Source organism: Tamandua tetradactyla, chromosome 11, assembly GCF_023851605.1.
Source record: "Tamandua tetradactyla isolate mTamTet1 chromosome 11, mTamTet1.pri, whole genome shotgun sequence".
NCBI classification, from domain to species: domain Eukaryota; kingdom Metazoa; phylum Chordata; class Mammalia; order Pilosa; family Myrmecophagidae; genus Tamandua; species Tamandua tetradactyla.
Genome location: NC_135337.1, coordinates 5,383,117 through 5,402,218, shown reverse-complemented (window position 1 = coordinate 5,402,218; position 19,102 = coordinate 5,383,117). Strand labels below are relative to the sequence as shown.

The window sequence follows — 19,102 nt, the reverse complement described above, 5'->3', positions numbered from 1 at the left end:
TACTAGTGTGTTTAAGGTAGAAGAACTTTGAATGTTAGGACTTGAAGTTCTGCTGTGGGAGATATATTAGTAGAAGAGTGATATGATTAATTTGAGTTTTGGCATGGTTGATCTCATAGCAAATCCCAGACAGGTAGAAAAAAGAATGGAAAGGAAAGGAGGCCAGTTAGGGACTGATGTCATTGTCAGAGTAGAAGATGACTCTGGTCTCAGACAAAGGCAGTAGCTGTGGGTGGAGAAGAAATAATTTATGCTGGTGATGTTATAAAGAGAGAGTCAGTCAGACTTGGTGAACCCCTCATTAGCCTTGGTGAGAGGAGGGAAGACAGCTGAGGGAGAGGAGGCAAGATGATTGAAGGGTCTCCAGCCAGGGAACAGAGTAAAGGACAAAACTGGCATTGGGAGGACATTTCAGAACTGGGGCCAAGATTCTCAAGCAATGAGTTCATGGTAAATGCAAGCCTAGCCAAGAACTGGAGGTGCCAACCTTGTGTTGGGGGAAAGAGCTGTAGAAATGAGAGGTGAAGGAATGAGAGTGGGTGATCTTCAAGGGGGAGGGTGTACAGAGAAAACCATAGGGTCAAGGACTGGCTTTGTTGTAGAAGAAGTGGAGCTTGCACAGGGGGAGAAGCAGAGCTTGCACAGAGGGGCAGTAAACAAGCTATTGCAAGTAGGATTGTGATGCCATGACTCCAAAATTATGCGAGGAGACAGCCTCAAGAAGAAGAGGGTAGTCATATTATATGTTCCTGGGAGTCAAGGAGGGGTGGGACCACCATGAGTTCTCACATTTCAGGGCTGGAAAGTCGTGGGTGACCTTTTAGAGAAGAACTGGGACAGAAGCCAGAGCACTGGAAGTTAAACATTCGAGTGGCTGGCAAGGACACGTCAGAGCAGGTGTGGATCAGTTGTTTGAGGAGTTTGCCCACAAAGTGGTGGGAGGAGGTAAGCTAATACAGCAGGGATGGTGGCACGGTCTCCATGCAGCTTAACTGCCTCCTGGGCCTGAGAGGACAGCACATCAACTATGCCAGGGGCCCACATGTCTATTGTATGTCTTTCCTAAGTCTAGTCCCGTCCTCTGGAATGATCAGCCCCAATTTAGGGAAAGATAGGAAGAAAGATAAATTCGTACCATTTCTTAAGAACTACCTTTATGGAAGTGATGAGGCTACTTCACGGTCAGTGGAGAAGGGGTGAGATGGAGAAATAAAAAGGAGTGGTTTTCTTATTGAAAGGAGGTAAGCGGGACTTACATTCTGCAAGGTCAAGAATCTGAAAAAAATGACATCTGAGGAGCCTGGGAGAAAATGTCACCGATTTTTTTGCTCAAAGTGAACGTCCCTCAGGCCAGTCATTAAAAATACTCTGGCTGCAATCCTGCTGTCTGCAGGTAAGCCAAGAGTCAAACGGGAGTATTACCCACTGTCCCTGTTACCGTCTGGTGACACATCAAGCGATTCAACAACTGTATGCCCTCCGCTGAAATGGGAGAGCTGACAGACTTTATCTCCGGTAATCTCCTGTCACTTTCCACTGCCCTCAAGTCAGGCCTGGGCTATATATAGAGCTGGGGGCTGGCACGTGACGTGGCTATGAAGGAGGCGAGCTGAGGGAACAGAATGGCTCTTGTATGATATCCAAGTGAATATTGGGTCTGCTTGAGGCTGGAGTGGGCGACCTTTGAAAGGGCCTGTGGGGAAGGGAGAAGGAGGCCTTTGATTGTTTTTATAGGCATTTTTGGGACTTTTAACTGGTCGAAGGTGATCTGACTTCAGTAGTGATTGATAACAAGAAAGACGACAATAACAATAAAAATCAGCAAATATTGGGCACTTGCTGAACAACTTTACTTAGAGTAACTTACTGAACCTTCACATGAAGATTTACTGATGAGGCAAAGGAGGCACAGAGAAGTTAACCAACTTAGCCAGGATCACACAGTGCAGAAGTGACAAAGCTAGGATTCCAGCCCAGGTACTCTGGCTCCACAGCCCAAGCTCATAAGCTGGCTCTACTACTTATCAATTGTGAGACTCTGAGCAGGTCACAACTTCTCCTGCCTCAATTTCCTAATGTGAAAAATAAAGTCTCTCTTTTGCAGGAGTATCATATACTCCATTACTTAGTGAATGAATGTTCCTTATAAATTCTTCACAGGCAAACCCCGGTATGTTAAGGCAGCAGTTGTGGAACCTCAGTGTTACCCGGAGGGAGGCTTGTGAGAACACAGATTGCTGGGCCCACTCCCAGAGGTTCTGACTCAGCCGGTCTGGGTGGGCTTTAAGAATTTGCATTCTGACAAGTTCCCGGTGGTGCTGTTGTTCCTGGTCCTGGGACCACACTTTGAGAACCGCTGCTTTACCACTGCCTCTAACATATGATCCACACTCTTTTGTAATGCAGTGTTTGGTGGGCTCCAAACAGACTAAATGAGGGAGGCTGTTGCTGAGGTTTTATATATTTATACACGAATACTAAAAATATCATTGCAAAAGGATTTCACAAAAATGGATTTGACCGATATGGGGCTAGGCCATGTCGTTTTCTAATTTTTCTCAACAGAGTTCTATGTTTGACTGCCTGTAAATATGCAGTCTGGCAGTCCAAACCCCAGCACCCTCTAGTAAGCCCTACCCTCTCCAGGAAAGGAATCTCACACAGTAGTCACTGCCTTCCTGGAGCTGCAGAGACCATCCCTTTTCTAACTGCTCAGTCTCCCATAGGTTGGTGCACTTCATTTTGAAAAAAAAGCAGAGGGGTGGCTCTGCTCATGGAGAGAACTCCTAAACCGAGATCACGAAGACTAGAAGACAAGGTTGGACTTCTCTCCCACCAGTGGGTGAACTTTATAAAATGACTGACTAGTGTTTATTCTTACGCCATCTTAAGATGACAACAAATATCATGCATCACTAGCATGCATGGAGATCTGAGAGTGTCCACGTGCTTTCACATAAGGCTAATTTCAAGAATGGCCCTTTCATTACTGAGTACTAAACATGGGCCAGTCACTTTAGAAGTCGTCTCTTTTATCTTCATAAGAACCTTGTGAGGAAGGGATTCTGGTTTCCATTTCAAAAAAGGAAAGCACTCAGCCTCAAGAAGTGAGGGAACTGCCTGCACTCACACAGCTAGTGACAGCACAAGGATTCAGAAACAGGTTGGTCTACCTTCCAAAACCCATGCTACTCACACTGCTATGAAATATTGCACATGCACATTTATGTATTATTTTCACTTATTCTTCTGAGTCCTGGGTATGCTTCCATTTCCTTCATAAAGAAATCAGGGGATCATGGTCTGACTTACAAAGATTTGGTATCCTTGGCCAGGGTGGTTATGTGAGTTGTGTAAGGCAGAGGCAGGTGAGTGTGCAAGGGGCACCTGTTGCCCTTCCTGGCCCATCTCCTTGTCCAGCATGTAGCAGATGGTGAAGAAGCCTGCTTGGCAGGGGCACCCAGGCAGCAGGCGGGCGCTCCTGGAATCGGCACTCTGGGCATGCAGAAGCGGTTCTGGCTCACCCAGCTCATCACGCTGCAAGATGGCATGCTGGCCATTTTCCTGTGTGGCTCTCCAAACAGAAACAGCCAATCTCCGTGATCCTGGCCCACCACATCCAGTTTGTAGGAGAGGGGGGACTCAGAGCTTTCTTTGAATAGTCTCAGGACTTTGGAGGGATGCCTTTGTTGGTGGAACAAACCGTTTTAGAGGTGTGCAAAAGCTGACCTGATAATTATACAGAAATATCCTGTACCCTTCAGTAAAGCTGAAATTGCCAGAGAGCAAGGCTAATGTTTTTAAAGAAAAGTGTGATTCTGGAAAAAAAAATTGTTTTTAATCTTTGTTTTTAATCTTTTTTTTTTTAACTTTACTTTTGTTTTACTGCTTTACATTATAATAGTCCTTATAATGATGTATAATAGTAATTTCATGGTATTTCATGTCCCCATTTAAAAATGCACAACTTTGGAAGGGAGATTTTCTGGGATATGATGACTAGATATCCTATTTGGGCTAGAATACTATGCAGGGCATTTTGGAATAGGAGTAGTGAGAAAAGAAGGCTCCAGTGGTCTAGAAGCTTCTGTATCAAGAGTGTATTTCTACTTTGTAACATCTCTATTTCCCTATTAGTTTGATAGGAAGAAGGAAGAATTCAGCTACTATCAACTCAATCCGCGCTCTTCCAACAACACTCCTTGTCCTTTGACCGTGTCACCCCCAAGCACCAGTTTTTCGTTTTTGTTTTTTACTAAAAAATAATATGCATAGCAAACCCTCATCAGATTGTTGAGTGGCCCTTGGGTTCTATGGAGAACTGCAACTTAAGAGTAGGTCTGAAAAGAAAAAAAAAGAACGCGTCTGAATATACATTCTCTCAGAGAATACTGGCTTTATGTAGGATTAGTTCTCAAAGCCAAACCAAAATAAGCCTGACCTCATCTGATTTTTCAGAACGAAGCAGGTGCAGATTTGGAGAGGGCCATGTTTGGGCAGTGACCAGTTGGAGAAAAATACCTGAAATCATGTTTGAGTTCTATTTTCTGCTCAGTGTTCCCACATCATTCCATCTGTAGATTTACTTGAGTCCAGCAGCTCCATTTTGCCTCCCTCTCCTGAGGATTTGAGCGGCAACCACTGGGAACTTCGCCAGTGCTAAATAGTTTGGAATGCAGGGTTAGCCTCCTGGAGCCCAGAGATTTCTACCCAGGCTGTGAAGACGTTTCCGACTGAGAGGTCCATGACAGCAACAACAAAAAACACAGTTTTACTTCCATTTCATTGAGCTTAAGAAAGGATCATAAACAAGTGTCTGAACTTGAGAGATTCGCCCTAACTCTTTACTATTCTACCCAGTAGTAAAAAGAACTGTTCTTTAATTTAAAAAATTAATTTAATTTTAAAAAGAGATCAAGGAGAAATATTTTTCCAAAATAGACTGTATTTATTGTACCTCTTTGCCTTTCCTTCTTTTTCCATCCAGACATCTTTCCATTCATCTATCCATCCAACAAGCATTATTAAATACCAAAACATGCTAAACATTAGTCCATTTACTCACTCTGTTCACATAGTTAGTCCAGCTATACAATTAAACTCTGCTGAAGTATGAATGAAAATCCAGAATACAAACGGAAGATGCTTGTCCCTTCATAAATTGGCATTGCTTTTCAAACATGAAACAATCCATTTTAGCTGTTTCTTGAAAAGAACATGATATTTGGAACCAAATAAATGTGGGTTCAAATCCTGTTTCATGGTCTGCCATTTTGTAGCTTTGCTCATTGGGAAAATTTTACTTAATTCTCTGGGTTCATTTCTTAGTCTATAATGTAAGAATATGTTGTAAGAATCAAATAAAATAACATATGTAAAGTGTCCATATTGGGCAGGGTTTGTGATTAATCTGTAATAAGTGCTCTTTTCCTTTGCCTCCTTCTCCTTGTGTTCGTTCAACATTCATTCAACGAATGCCATTGAGTGCCCATTGTGAGTGAGACACTGATGTTGGTGCAATGAATAAAACAAAATTCTTACCTTTGTGGATTTTATATTCTATAGGAGTGTGTCAGAAAGTATGCAATGTCAGGTCTGCTAAGTGCTACGGAGAAAAATAAAGGAGGGCAGCGTGGATAAAGGGAGTGCTTGGAGAGTTGATTTACACAGATGTCAGGGATAAACTCTTTGATAAGGTGATATTTAGGCATAGATCTGAGGGAAGTAGTTTTCTATCATCCTTAAAAAAGAAATGTTCTTTAGATATCAGGAGACATCTGCATTTTTTTTTTAAGTAAGCAGTGTGTGAATATTTGATGAATAAGTGAAAGAACGGATATTTCTGTTCAGATTGTCACAAGGACTTGGTTTCACATTATAAAATGCTCTGAGACACTTTCCTACAGCTTCCCTTTAAATATGGTAACATCTTAGCATCCCACATTCATATACCTTCAGGACTCTCAGCTTCACCATCTCCTCTGGGGAGAGGGACAGTGTGATGCAGCAACCAAACAGATGCATTTCCTCCTGTCTGAAGGTAAATCCTGGCTCCTAATGGTACTTATAAAGGAACCTTCTGGTCTGACCTCAGAAAAGTGGGCAGCTCAACTGGAAATCTCTCAAGTAGGTTCACACTTCCCAATGCCCCAGCTCATCCTCCTCTAAGGAGATCCAAGATATTAATCTCTGACTGTGTAAGTGAGTTGTCAGCGGAAAGGACCCCAGGAAATCTGGCTGACTTGAAATCCTACAGCCCCAGAACCAACTTCATATCACAGCAGTTCTCCCAATCAGAGGTATGCTGGCTGGTCAAATATCATTTAGGTGGTTCAATGGACCAAAGATCAAACAGGTGCCACATGGTTCTGATGATATGGAAACATTTTCCAACCTAATAGACAAGTGCATTGGTTCTCAAACTTTAACATGCCTACGAATCACCTGGCCATCTGGATTAAATGTAGAGTCTGGATTGAGATGCAGAGATTCTGCACCTCTGCAAGCACCCAGTTGAAACCACTGCAGCTGTTCTGCAGTCTATTGTGTTCTCAAACTGGGCTGTTCATTAGAATCATCCAGAAGGCTTTTAAGAATTGCAATATTTGGACCTCCCCACTTCACTCTAAGACCGACTGAATCAGAGTGTGGGGGGATGGGGCCCAGACATCAGGGTTTTTAAAATTCCCTAAGAAGACTTGGACAGGGTATTTGTGCAGCAATGCTCATAGCAGCATTATTCATAATAGCCAAAAAGTGGAAGCAACCCAAACATCTATCAGCACATGAATGGATAAACAAAATATGGTATATACCTATGTGGTGGGTTGGAACTCTATGTACCCCAGAAAAACATGTTCTTAAATTTAATTCCTTCCTGTGTGGTTGAACCCATCCTAAGTAGAACCTGAGGTTGCTTAAGCTAAGGTGTGGCCCAGCTCAATCAGGTGGGTCTTAAGCCTATTAGTTGGTGTTCTTTATAAGCGTAATAAAATTCAGACAGAGAGAGAAAAAGACTCAGGGAGCAAGAGGCTGAAGGTTAACAGGGAGAGCCCAGGGGATGCTGCCCCGTGCAGTGCCATGCGACAGAGAAGCCCAGGACCAAGGATGACTGGCAGCCAGCGCAGAGCACCTTTGAGGGAGTTGATGTCTTGATTTGGACTTTTTACCTGCCCTCAAAATTGTGAAGCATTAAATTCTCATTGCTTAAGCCAATCCTTGCATGGTATTTGTTTGAGCAACAAAGGAAATACTCCAACATACAATGGAGTATTGCTCAGCCTGAAGAGGGAATGAAGCTCTGATACATGCCACTGCACAGAGGAGCCTTGAAGACATGATGTTGAGTGAAAGAAGTGAGACACACAGGGACAGATGTCGTCTGATTTCGCGTATATGAAATAGCTAGACTATGCAAATTCATAGAGACGCAAAATACAGTACCTAAGGCCAGACGTAGCAGATGGGGAGGAAGAATGAAAATAGTTAATGTACATTGTGTGCAGGGCTTCGATTTGAAGTGACAGGAAAGTTCCGGTAATGGATAGCGGTGAGGGTAGCGCAATATTGTGAATGTGACCAATCTCACTGAATGGTGTGCATGGGATTAGTTGAAATGGGGAAATTTATGCTGTATCTATCTATCTATCTATCTATCTATCTATCTATCTATCTACATATGTATTTCCACAATTTTTTTTTAAAAAAAGAACAACTCAAGAGATAATGGCAATTAAATGCAATACATGATCTTAAATTGGAAGATAGATGGCTCACAAGGACATTACTGGGACATATGAAAAAAATAGAATATAGACTCTAAGCTTTATATCAATGTGAAGTTTCTTAAACTATAAGGTGGTTACATAAGCAAAGATCCTTATTCTTAGGAAATGCACAGAAACTATTAAGTGCTCAAGGAGTCTGATGCATACAATCTACTCTGAAATGTTTAGAAAATAGATAAATAGACAGGTAGATGGAGAGAATGATATGGCAAATGTGGCAAAATGTTAAAATCGGTAGATGTGAGTAGCTGGGCAAGGAGATATGTTGGTGCTCTGTGTATGAGTTTTGTGCTGTTTTTGCAACTGCTTTGTAATTTTGAAATTATTTCAAAATATAAAGTTTAAGAAAAACGAAACAAAAACTCCCTAGGTGGTTTTAATATGCAGCCAGGGTTGAGAACTGCTATATTACTTTTCAAGGGTCAGGTGAATGAAATTAGCAATTTTCAAACATCAGCTATATTTCAGGCACTCAGTTGGGCATTTCACATACATTCACTTCTCAAATAGCAACCAACATAATTAAAATAATAACACCTGACACTTCTACAACACCTTTAATTTTACGAAGAATTCTTATTCATCCACTTTTCATTTAATTACGTCAACTCATTAAAATAGAAACTACACAGCTGATTTTATAGACGAGTAAAATGAACTGAATCTCTGTGAGTGGCTCAGCATCAAATAGTGGGCCAGTAGAAGAGAAACACCTCGATTCAGGTTCTCTGACTTCCAGTCCTTGGCTATTCCCGACACTGCTCCCTCATCTGAGGATGAGTGTGTAAGGATGGCCGTGACCTTGCACAGCACACAACAGCCATGCTGCTTACGACGCTGGGGCACATTGCTGAATCTGAGGGGGCTGAAATCACTCCCAGCCAAAGATTACTTGATATACAAATCGATTAGGAGACTAAGACCTAAACAAATAAGAGACTACAGCCTTTTAGGGGCCTTGCAGACCTCTTCTGTCACAGATGATGGAAACCAGCACTCTCCCCTCCAATGGATGAGCCATGCTGGGAATACCACCTAAAAACTAGTGTAAAAAAAAAAAACAAACCTTACTACAGTACTGGAAAGTTGATCCTAAGAATCACCCTTCCTGCAGATACACAGGCCAAGAGTTTTTAGGTGGTGGTCCTGTCATTTAATGTCCAAGAGGGCTTGGCAGGAAACCCCTAGGCAAGGCAAGTCATGTGTGGATGACAGAAGAGTATCCCCACAGCTCATATCTGGTGAGCTAAAGTGGGAGCTTCTTAAGCAGAAAGAATAGAAGGTACCCTTTGGGGAGATACCAAGGAGCAGCCTCAGACCTTGCACTCCAGCTGAGTGCCACTGAAAAACAACAGCAGCAGCAGGTCAGCCTGGCATGCAACTATGATGTGGCTATTTTTGTGCCAAGGACCCAGATTGCTTGCCAGTCCAAGGAACTGCCTCATCTGCCCTAGTAAACATTATAAAGCATCATCTAAGCAGATAATGCTGTTTCTGGTCACAATGTGGAAAGCTTTGTTCCATTGTTTATTCATGCTAAAATTATTGAGTGTTAGCAAAGAGCAATGAATATTTGATGAATGAATGAAAGAATGCATGTGTCTATTCATGGATTCACAATAGTATTTTCATGTTATAAAACACTCACCAACTTGATCCTGAAAAAAAAAACTTTGTAACTTTCCTTAATCTAACATATATATTGGCAACAAGTTGGTCTATTTAATTGTTTCCCACCTTCCAACCCCACAAACACACAAACATAGTAAGCAGCATTAATTTTTAATGTGAAATGTGATGTATATTGCTAGAGATTCTAAAACTGAGTTCTGAAGGCCATGCATTCCTCCTTTCCCCTTTTCTTCTGGAGATGGCTTAAGTTGCCATGAAATTATTTCTATGTAAGTGTGAAACTGAATATGGAGATACCTTCCTCTTTTTCTTGCCTTCTTTTTCTGGTTGGAATGCTGATTTCCTAGAGGAAGATAGCTGCTGAGGAAAGAATATGAGCCTTGGAGTTAAAGATAAGATCTGTGTGAAGGTGGGAGGGAAGTGGAAGGAGTTATTGATCCCCCATCTCCTGCTTAGATGTTCTGGAGAGTGGTGATGCCATTTCCAGAGATCTCAGCAACTGATAATGTGGATGCAACATTATTTATGTGCAGCCAGCTCAGTGTCCTTCTGACATCAAGGTAGCTTCCTGCCACCTTTTCACATCACCAGTTCATTCATTCAGCTGTATTTTTGCTCTACACGCAGTTAGTGGACACTTGCCCAATGTGCACTTGATTCAGTCTGAGTTTTTTGGTGTTTTTTTTCACTTCTCCTATCACCAAGTTTGCTTTAAATTCTGGTTGCCTTCAGGAGGCGTCCAATCTCTGGGTGGGGAGGGGAATCACACACATGACTCCATTGGGAGAAAGTAAGTTAGAAGGAACCTGAAGAAAAAGAGAAAAACTTCTCAAAGGAAGTGAGACTGAACTGTGATTGAAAATATGGAAGGGACCTAATTTTAAAAATGGTGTTAATGAGATGGTTGAACGTACCAAGCACAAACTGAGCAAAACCTTGGAGGACTGAAGAGCTGAGGCTGGGGGCGTTAAGAAGCAGTGATTGTGGAGAAGTTTACTCCCCCTCTAAGGGGCACAGCTGGCTATGAATAAGCAAGATGGCATCTGCATCATCCATAAAATGATCTCTAGAAGAAAAGGGAAAAGGAGGGGATAGGCTGGGTGGTATCTAAAATCCAGACTGAAATGGGGAGTGTGGGATGGGAAGGGGCCAAATTTGTTGAGTTCCTTCTACATGTTAAATGCTATGCTCTTACCACGCTACCTCATTTAGTCTTCACAACTATTAGCTCCTCTTTACAAATAAAGAAACTGGATGTAACTCGGGAATTACTTGGGAATTGAACCCAGGTCTATCAGATTTGGAAACTCATTTCAGAATACACCATCTTTCAAACATTCAACCAGAGAAAACATTGGTGATGTTGGAAAACTTTCTCTGACAGTAGTCATAGAACCTGACACAAGCAGTGGCTCATGTCAAAGGGAAAGAGGAAACAGGAAACAAAGGAGAAAAGAGGAATTGAATTCATTGCCCATACCTCATCTTGTATCTCTGAGGCTGGTTTTGCTAATAGGATTTGGCCACTGTGGTGTGACTAAATTTACTGTCTTAGCTGAAGCTATAGGAGATGGCATGCAAAATTGCAACTCCTTTTATAATCTGTGTTGACACCCTGATTGAAAAATGGGAGAAAGACATGGAAAAATAACTCATTCAAGAAAAAATGTAAATGGCAAATAATTTATGAAAAAAAAATGTAGTTAGTTCATCAAAGAAATGTTCAATAAAACAACAATGAAAATCTAAATAAGCAGAGACATGCAATAAATCTGAGGAATTGTGCCAATACCCAAAAATAGAGAAACTATTTTGAAAATATGTATGGTCAGCCACTAGAATAACATCCTAGCATTAAAATCACATATGCAAAGAAAATAAGACTATGTCATGGCATAGGAGCACCTACAATACAATGGAAATGAAAAAAAGCAGGAAGCAAAGCTGTATAAATGCTATAATCCCAATTGAAAAATGTATGTTATGTGTAGAAAAAAATACTGGAAAGAAATCTATTGGAACATTAAACATGTTTATTTCTGGAGGGTTATTTTTATTCCCCTCCTTATTCCTGTCCATATATTCTAAAATTTCTAAATGAGAATGCACTATTTTGTGGCTGAAGGTTGCTCAAGCAGGGATCATGATTACCAGTGATGTAATCTCAGGCAAGTCATGCCATCACAGACCATATCAATGAGATGGGGTGGAGGGTGGGGTCAGAACAAACCAGATGATTCCCAAGGCTTTGATGAGCTCTAACCCTCAATCATCCATTCCACCAGCATTTATAGAACATTTGGAGAAGACCGTATACCATAAACCAGCCCCCGAGACAGATCCAGGCCAAATCGAAAAGCAAAGTGTGAGTTTTGTGCCTCCTGGAGCTAACATACATGCCCCTTTTCTGCTAAAGTTTTAGTGAACTTACATCTTCTCCCTTATCCCCTTCCACCTGTCCACAGAACTCACCACAGAATTCAAACTCAGTCACGTGGAGGTGTGAATGACAGCCTGGTATGGTATGGTATGGTACGGTACGGTACGGTACAGTACAGTACAGTATAGTATAGTATGGTATAGTATAGTACAGTGCAGTATAGTATAGTATAGTATGGTACTATTCCCCACAGAGGGCTCATATCCTATCCTAGAGGAAAAAGGCCCTCATGGCTAAATTTGGAGAAGATGCTAATTAGTGGGAAAGCATAAACATTTTAGAGGTCTCAGAATCTCTGCTCATGCAGTTCCCTCCCCTCCCCTTGCTTTCTTGCCTGGTAAATTCCTACTCAGGTTCACAGATCAGCTCTTCCCTGACATGCCTTCCACCTCACTGCCTCTTTCCTCTGCACTCCCAGAGAATCTTATAAATAGCTCTGCTATTACAGTGACCCCTTTGCACCATAGCTTTTTGTTTGTGCATCTTCTTCCATATTAGGCTACGAGCCACTGGACCCTCATTTTCCCTGTATCCACACCATCTGCCCCAAGGCCTAGCATTAGGTAAATGCCTGACAAATAAATGTATGACTAACTGGATAGGATGTCGAGGCCTCCTAGTGTGACAGTGACCTCCGTGTACTGTGGACGGGGCTCTGTCTGGGTCTTTTCGTTAACGTCCCTTAGATGAGATAATAGAGACCTAACTGACCATAGATGTCTTTGGATTTTTATCGGGATGGGATCGCCCTCGCTAGGAACTTCTAACCCCTAAAGCAATGTTTTTCAAACTGAAGGTGGCAAATCATCATTGGAGAGTGAAACCAATCTGATGGGTTGAAACCAATATAGAACAGAACTGAATAAAATAGAAAAGAATTTTTTTTAATCTAGCATTCCCCACGTAATAATGATGAGTCTTGCCCAATGAAACTTTTGTTGTGTATGTGTGTATGTGTGAGTGTGTGTGCATGTGCACTGGGTCACAGTGTGTTACGATAAAAACAGTTGTCAAAAGCCACCTCCCTCAACGACTAGGAGAGGAGCCCCAACCTTGGCTGCGGCTGTGCACCGGGGATAGCAGCTCTTCTGTCTGTACCCACCGCACAACCACAGCCCCTGGAACCGGTAGAATAGTTTTCTTAGTGCAGGGCCCAGGGGAGTAAGAGGATGAAAATTGTTGTTTTTCACCATGAAGAAAATTGTTGTTTTTCACCATGGCTCATACCCATACTCTCTCTCTACCCATGGGATGCCAGGAGCCATTTATGTCCTGGATTCTAAGAAACAGAGCTTGTACCTTGGACAGGCAGCTGGACAAATACCCCCCTGCCCATGCTTCCTCCCTGGTATGGACGTTGCTGGAGCAGTACCTCCAGAGCGCTCTGCTTCTCTGTCCTCTTAGTGCTGGTATCATTGTGTCCAGAGCTGAGGGACTCTATTTAATCACGACTCTCACAATGCCCCTAAACAGGGCCCCCAGCAGCCTCTTGCACAGTGTCTCATTTGATTCCAGGAGTAGCGCAATGTCTGTTGGAGCTAAGAATGCCTTCACCAGCACTGGATGTGTGACCATGGGCAATGCAGTCTCTCTGTGCCTCAGTTTACCCAAGTGTAAAATGGAGATGGTATTTCTATGTACTCCACAAAAATTCTTGTAAGAATTAAACCAGCTATTATCTAAAGTGCTTAAAACAGAGCCTGTGCATAGTGAGCCTTCAATAAATGTCAGTTACTATTTAATCATCCAATAAGTCTGTATGATAGTTATCATATCATCTTATTTGTAGATTTAAAAAATAAGGTTCAGAGAAATTAAGTAGTCTAGACCATGTGCCTAGAAGAGGCAGAGCCAGAACTTAAGTCCAGATCTCCTGGCTCCAAATTCCCTGTTCTTTTCCCATTAATGATTCTCCATTCCAACTTTAGGAGCCTGTGGGGCACTGGACAATGTCCTGTACTGAACTCTCAGGCACCCACAAGGGAAAAGTGTTCTTAGACTGTCTGAAGGCTTGGTGAGCTCAGGGGAACATCTCCTCCCATGATTTTGCTCGGGGCCCAGAACTTAGTCTTTGGGTTGGATATATACATATGACAGGGAATCAGAGACTGGGTAATTGTGCCATTATATTGGCCATCCAAATCCATAGTTTTGAAACCTTGACTAACTGGACAGTAATGAGTATATGGGATAAAGTCCTAATGTCTTCAGTTAACTTTTCATGTAAATACCTTTCAATAATTGAGTATTGTGGTTTAAGATGGATATGAGGTTTTCCCATTTATTTATTGCAAAGACCTATAAAGTGTCCCTGCTTTCTCTTGCAACCTACAGAGGGAACCGAACTTTCACATCCAGCCCCCAAGGCGGAGCTTGAGGAAAAATGTAACCATCCTGGTGACATTTTTTAAATGCTTAGCATTTTGTTATCCAAGCTTCTCTGCAATGACCACACGTCCATCTGCAAATCTTTTAAACATAGGTACTTGTATGATCATCAAAGACACCTAGGATTCTGAAGTGCTTTTTTTTTTTTTCACATGGGCAGGCACCAGGAATCGAACCCGCATCTCCAGCATGGCAGGCGAGAACCCTGCCTGCTGAGCCATTGTGGCCCACCCCTGAAGTGCTTTTAAAATCATCAAAGACATTTTAATGTGTTCGCTCTAGTTTGCCTGGATTTTATTATGGTCAAGATTTTTTTCTGAGACTCCAAATCCACGTAAATTTAATATGATTTTTCTGTTAATCAAGGTATTTGATTAGCCTGAGCTCTTCGTGCTGGTGAATAGATGGCTGTAAGGTTCAAGGAGCCCTTTGCAGAGTCTCTGCCTGGACTGGGCTGGGCACAGGGACAGATGAGGGATCCTGGTGCCTATTAGAATTCTTGGCACCCACAGGTGATCATAAAATGTAAGTGATCTTGAAACTGTCCAGGAAGAGCTGCAGGGACAGTTCCTGAGTCATTCTCAAAGGTTAAGAAAGTGGGCCTCCGGGTCAAGTGATAACCAGGCCATGTATTGTAGATAGAATAGGAACTGACTTCAACATCTGCCCTAAACTCACATCAAGAACTTTCTGAGAGAGAAAAAGAAAATTCCCATTAATGAATGTGCAGCCAACCTCTTCACCCAGCTATGTGTATAATGATGACCAAAACCAGATCAAGAGACAGGAAGAACATTTAGCGCTAACCCCCAATAGCCATGAAAAAACGAATGCAAGGTCAGACGACTCCTGTTTCTCCAGGATCATGGGGGGATTTAAGGGTGAAGAGTGGAGAGTGAGCACACTGAATGAAATCCACAAAGAATCCCTCAATTTTATTTCAGCCCAGAATTCTAATCTTCTCAGAAAAACTAGCAATGGGGGGGGGGGGGGGGGCGGGCAGGGGGCAAGCTCTTGTCAAAGCAAGAGGGCTGCAGTGTGAAAGACTTTAAATTAGATCCACTCACAATGGAACACTTTTCATTATCTCCATTTTTAAGAGTGGGACCCACCTCTCCTGGTTGACACATCCCAGTTTTGCAATAAGAATATTCTCAGATTTACAGACTTTGGGATATATTCTCTGCACGCTCATGCTTCTATCCCAATGCCTGACCGCTCCTTACCAAAGACATATGCCTCTCCCGCGCCCACGTCCACTCAGGCAATGCGGCAACCGCGCCCCTCTGCTCACCTCCAGAACGATTTCCTTCAGCTGGAACTGTTTCTGTGCGACCTTATCCGAAGACATGGACTCGTGGTAGTAGAGGCACAACAAGTCATACTTCTTCGAAATCTGCTTGAAGTTCTTCTCGGTCAGACTCCCCACTCGGTCCTTCCCGTCGTAGGTGGGGAAGCTCAGACCCTCTTCCGCCCTGCAACAGGCCAGCAAGAAGACCCCCGCCACAAACAGGTGAGTTCTCGTCATTTGGGAAAAGTTGTTTTTCTGTCTCAGAAATACGGGCGCCGAGAGGACGGAGGACAGTTCAACAAGTCCCTGTCGAGCCGGGCGGGGAGCAGAACGAGGCTGGGTCTCTCTCCCCTTGGCCCTCCCCAAATCTGAGAATTGACTCTTCACCTCCTTGGGTCCAGCCAACTCTGTAATCGTGGGCTCAGGACAAAGAGAAAAGAGGCTCGTGCACACATGCGCGTGTAGGATGGGAGGCAGGCGTGCGGGAGCTGGGAGGCCAAGCCCCAGATACCTTACATAGCTCTGCCCAGCCCCTGGCTCATTAGGAACTCCATTTTTAGGAGGCAGTTGTTTCAGGCTAAAAATAAATCATGCAACGAATTAAAAAAAAAGATAGATAGGACACTGTTGAGGGAATCTCGGATACAGTCTGTCAGAGTGGCGGAGCGGGAGGAGGCGGAGGGAAAAGAAGAGCTTGTGAAGTAAGTACACGAGCGCTAAGGGGGCTGGAAAGGTCACAGGAGAGACATAAACTGGACAGGGAAGAAGAGAAAAGGAGAGGAGAGAGAGATGAGGGTCTGTGATGCCAATAAGCCAAAGGAGAGGTGAGAACAGACGCCATGCCACTGACATATTATTGAATGGCTAAATTACTTGACGCAGGCATTCAGCCTGTCCCCTACCTGCTTGCGGCTGACATGAGAACAAAAGGGAGCCCCGAGGTGGACGGTATGATCTGTACCTGCCGTTCCCAGCCTTGAGTCCTCTTTACTTAGAAACCTTCCTGACGGCTGTGCTGCGTGCTGCCCACGCGGCTGTGCCAGTCTGCAGGGGGAACGTAAGGACACCTTTTTCCACGAGTCCAGCACATAAAGGGCTCCAGGGGGTCCCAGCCTGCCCAGGGCCGCTGCCTCCCTGCCACCGGCGCCCACAGCTGCACTCTATGCCGGTAAAGAATCCTCCCTATTTTTAAATGGAATAAAACTTTGACAGCCTCGTTCAGAAACCTTCTAGCTTTTCTGCTACCATCCCTGATATACTGCTTTTTTAACTTTAACCCCTAACGTGGTCATTTTTGCCCCTTTCCTCTTCATTAGAGACAAGTGGTATAGAGAATCTCAAAGCCGAACAGATCATAGTGCAAATTTCCGCTCTATCTTTTAGTAGCTGAATGAACTTTGGAGGGTTAATCACCTTCTCTGATTCCTTGTTATCTCCTATATAAAATGGGAGAAATTGTAACTATTGTGTAATGGAGCATATGAATGGTAGAATGTGCTCCATTACACAACAGTTATACTATGGTTATACTATTATATGTTATAAATAGTTATACTGTTTATAACAAAGTAGGTGCTCAAAAACAGTAGTATATTTCATTCTCACTGGCGATGGTGAAATATTGTTTATTATAGTAATTACTTGGTAGTATCTAATATTTACAGTTTGTGAAGCCTTTTCTGTTCATTTCTCCTTGAGTCCAGCAGGCAGTTGGGACTGAAGTGATTAGTGCTTGCTTTGCAGATGAAGTAACAGATTCAGTGAGATTTAGAAACTTGTCTAAGTTTGCAGGGTTACTAACTGCCACCATGAGAATCCAACTCCACCTCTAGACCTGGTACTCCTGGTTGCTTTGCCTCCAAGTCTGGGCAATTTCCCCTGCACACACCCCTTTTCTTAAGTGGGTCCCTGACCATCTCATCTCCTGGCCAATAATTGCTCAGCTGTGTCTTTTTGCTGTTTAGAGTTGGCTATGGCTATCTTATGAATCTTCCTTCAGTTGATAAATCACCTTTGGAGAAAGAGAGTATCTGTCACTCAGAGGTTTTGTAGGCAACAGAAGAAGAGAAGCTCAGAGGCCTACTTAAGTGAGGCAAGGACCCTCCACTGCAGCCAGAAGGCCTTATGCTGAGATTAGGCTGATAAGGGGTTGGCCTCCCAGGACATTTTCAGGTCCCAGGAAATTTGAAGAGTCCATCACCTGAAGCCTTGATGCATTTAGTTCTTTCTAATGGTGTAGACTATATTTTTTAAAGATGGAGCCAAGAAGAGCCATCCTGAGGTGCAATGAGCTTTCTAGGTCACCGGCAAGCATGCAAGATCTTAGCTTTCTCCAGAAAATTTAAGGAAAAAAAAAATTTCAAGTGAAAGAACGATATGTCTTGTCTTTTCAAGGTCAGCTTCCCAAAACTGTTCCCAGCTGTCTCAATCTCATTGGGTTATTTTAGAATGTGCTCCACCTTTCTTAATATTTAAATTTTTTGTTGTTGTTGTTGCTATTACTGAAAACCTAGGAGATATTTAAAGTCAGAGTCTATAAATTTCCTACTGACTTACAACTGAAGAAAACAACCAGGGAAAGGCATAATTTTTTAAGACTTGGTTTAATCTCCAAGTCTAGCTTACAACCAAAAAAGTGCATTAAGAACAACACGAAACAGTCCACGTGTGGCAATGTCCTGTGTCCAGACCCTAGATGGGGCCCTGTGGCCCAGCCTTGAGATGGTCTGGCCACTGCCATATGCTGTGACCAGGATTCCCTCTGTGCGTCCACCGGTAGATGTGAAAGTCTAAGTGGGTGCCCTATTCTTACCAGGAGATAGTTTTCCATGGTCAACTTCCTAGGTACCAGCCTTCTCTCTGGTGGCCTTTTATTTTCTGGTTTTTGTCTTTTCTTTGCCTTATTGCTTGCCACTTTTTGTGTGTGAACAGTGAAAGCTTCACACATTTTTGAGTCATCTTTCGCTGCGTCTTGTGAATTGTTGTCTCATTCTAGTTTTAGCTGTTGCCCGAGCCCGTGTGTCATGTGCTTCCAATTTTTGTCGTCTTGCCGAAGCGTATGTGTCTTTATGTGCCACTATCAGGACTTTTTTTGTGTTGTTCTGTTGAGCAAGAAGGTATAAAACAAAAACAAATCATACAAATGAATGTTCATTTTTATCGTGACGTATGATATAGGCCCCTTGATTTGCTAATAATTTCCAGTCCTCACTCAGTGAGTCGGCACCCCCTGAGGTCCCTTAATTGAGCCTAGCCCCTTTCATCTATTTATCTTTGATGAGCAGAACGATTTTGTGTGTATTATTTAATTTGACCATCACAAAAAAAAAAAACCAAAAAATCCAATTTACATATGAACCAGGATATGCAGGCACAATCTTTCATTTGCTTATCAAGTAAACAAATATGTATTGAGCATCTTCTAGGTACCAGAGGCTCTTCTGGGAACACCAGGCCTACATTGCAAACTTCGAACTTATGCCCTAAAGGGGAGAAAAACAATAATAAGACAAACAGAAAATCCGTGTGTGTGTGAGAGACGATGTCAAGTTGAGGAACGCATTC

The 19,102-nt window shown here is 42.8% G+C and overlaps 1 protein-coding gene across 1 annotated transcript in view; it reads right to left on the bottom strand.

The window, feature by feature from the left end:
• Nucleotides 1–15,897, bottom strand: part of CASQ2 (calsequestrin 2) — a 78,759-nt gene extending 62,862 nt beyond the window's left edge. The window contains exon 1 of the mRNA XM_077119789.1: nt 15,542–15,897. Coding sequence (XP_076975904.1) covers nt 15,542–15,775 — 234 coding nt within the window. The 5' untranslated portion in view covers nt 15,776–15,897. The remainder of the gene's footprint in view (nt 1–15,541) is intronic.
• Between the last annotated feature and the right edge of the window lie 3,205 nt (nt 15,898–19,102).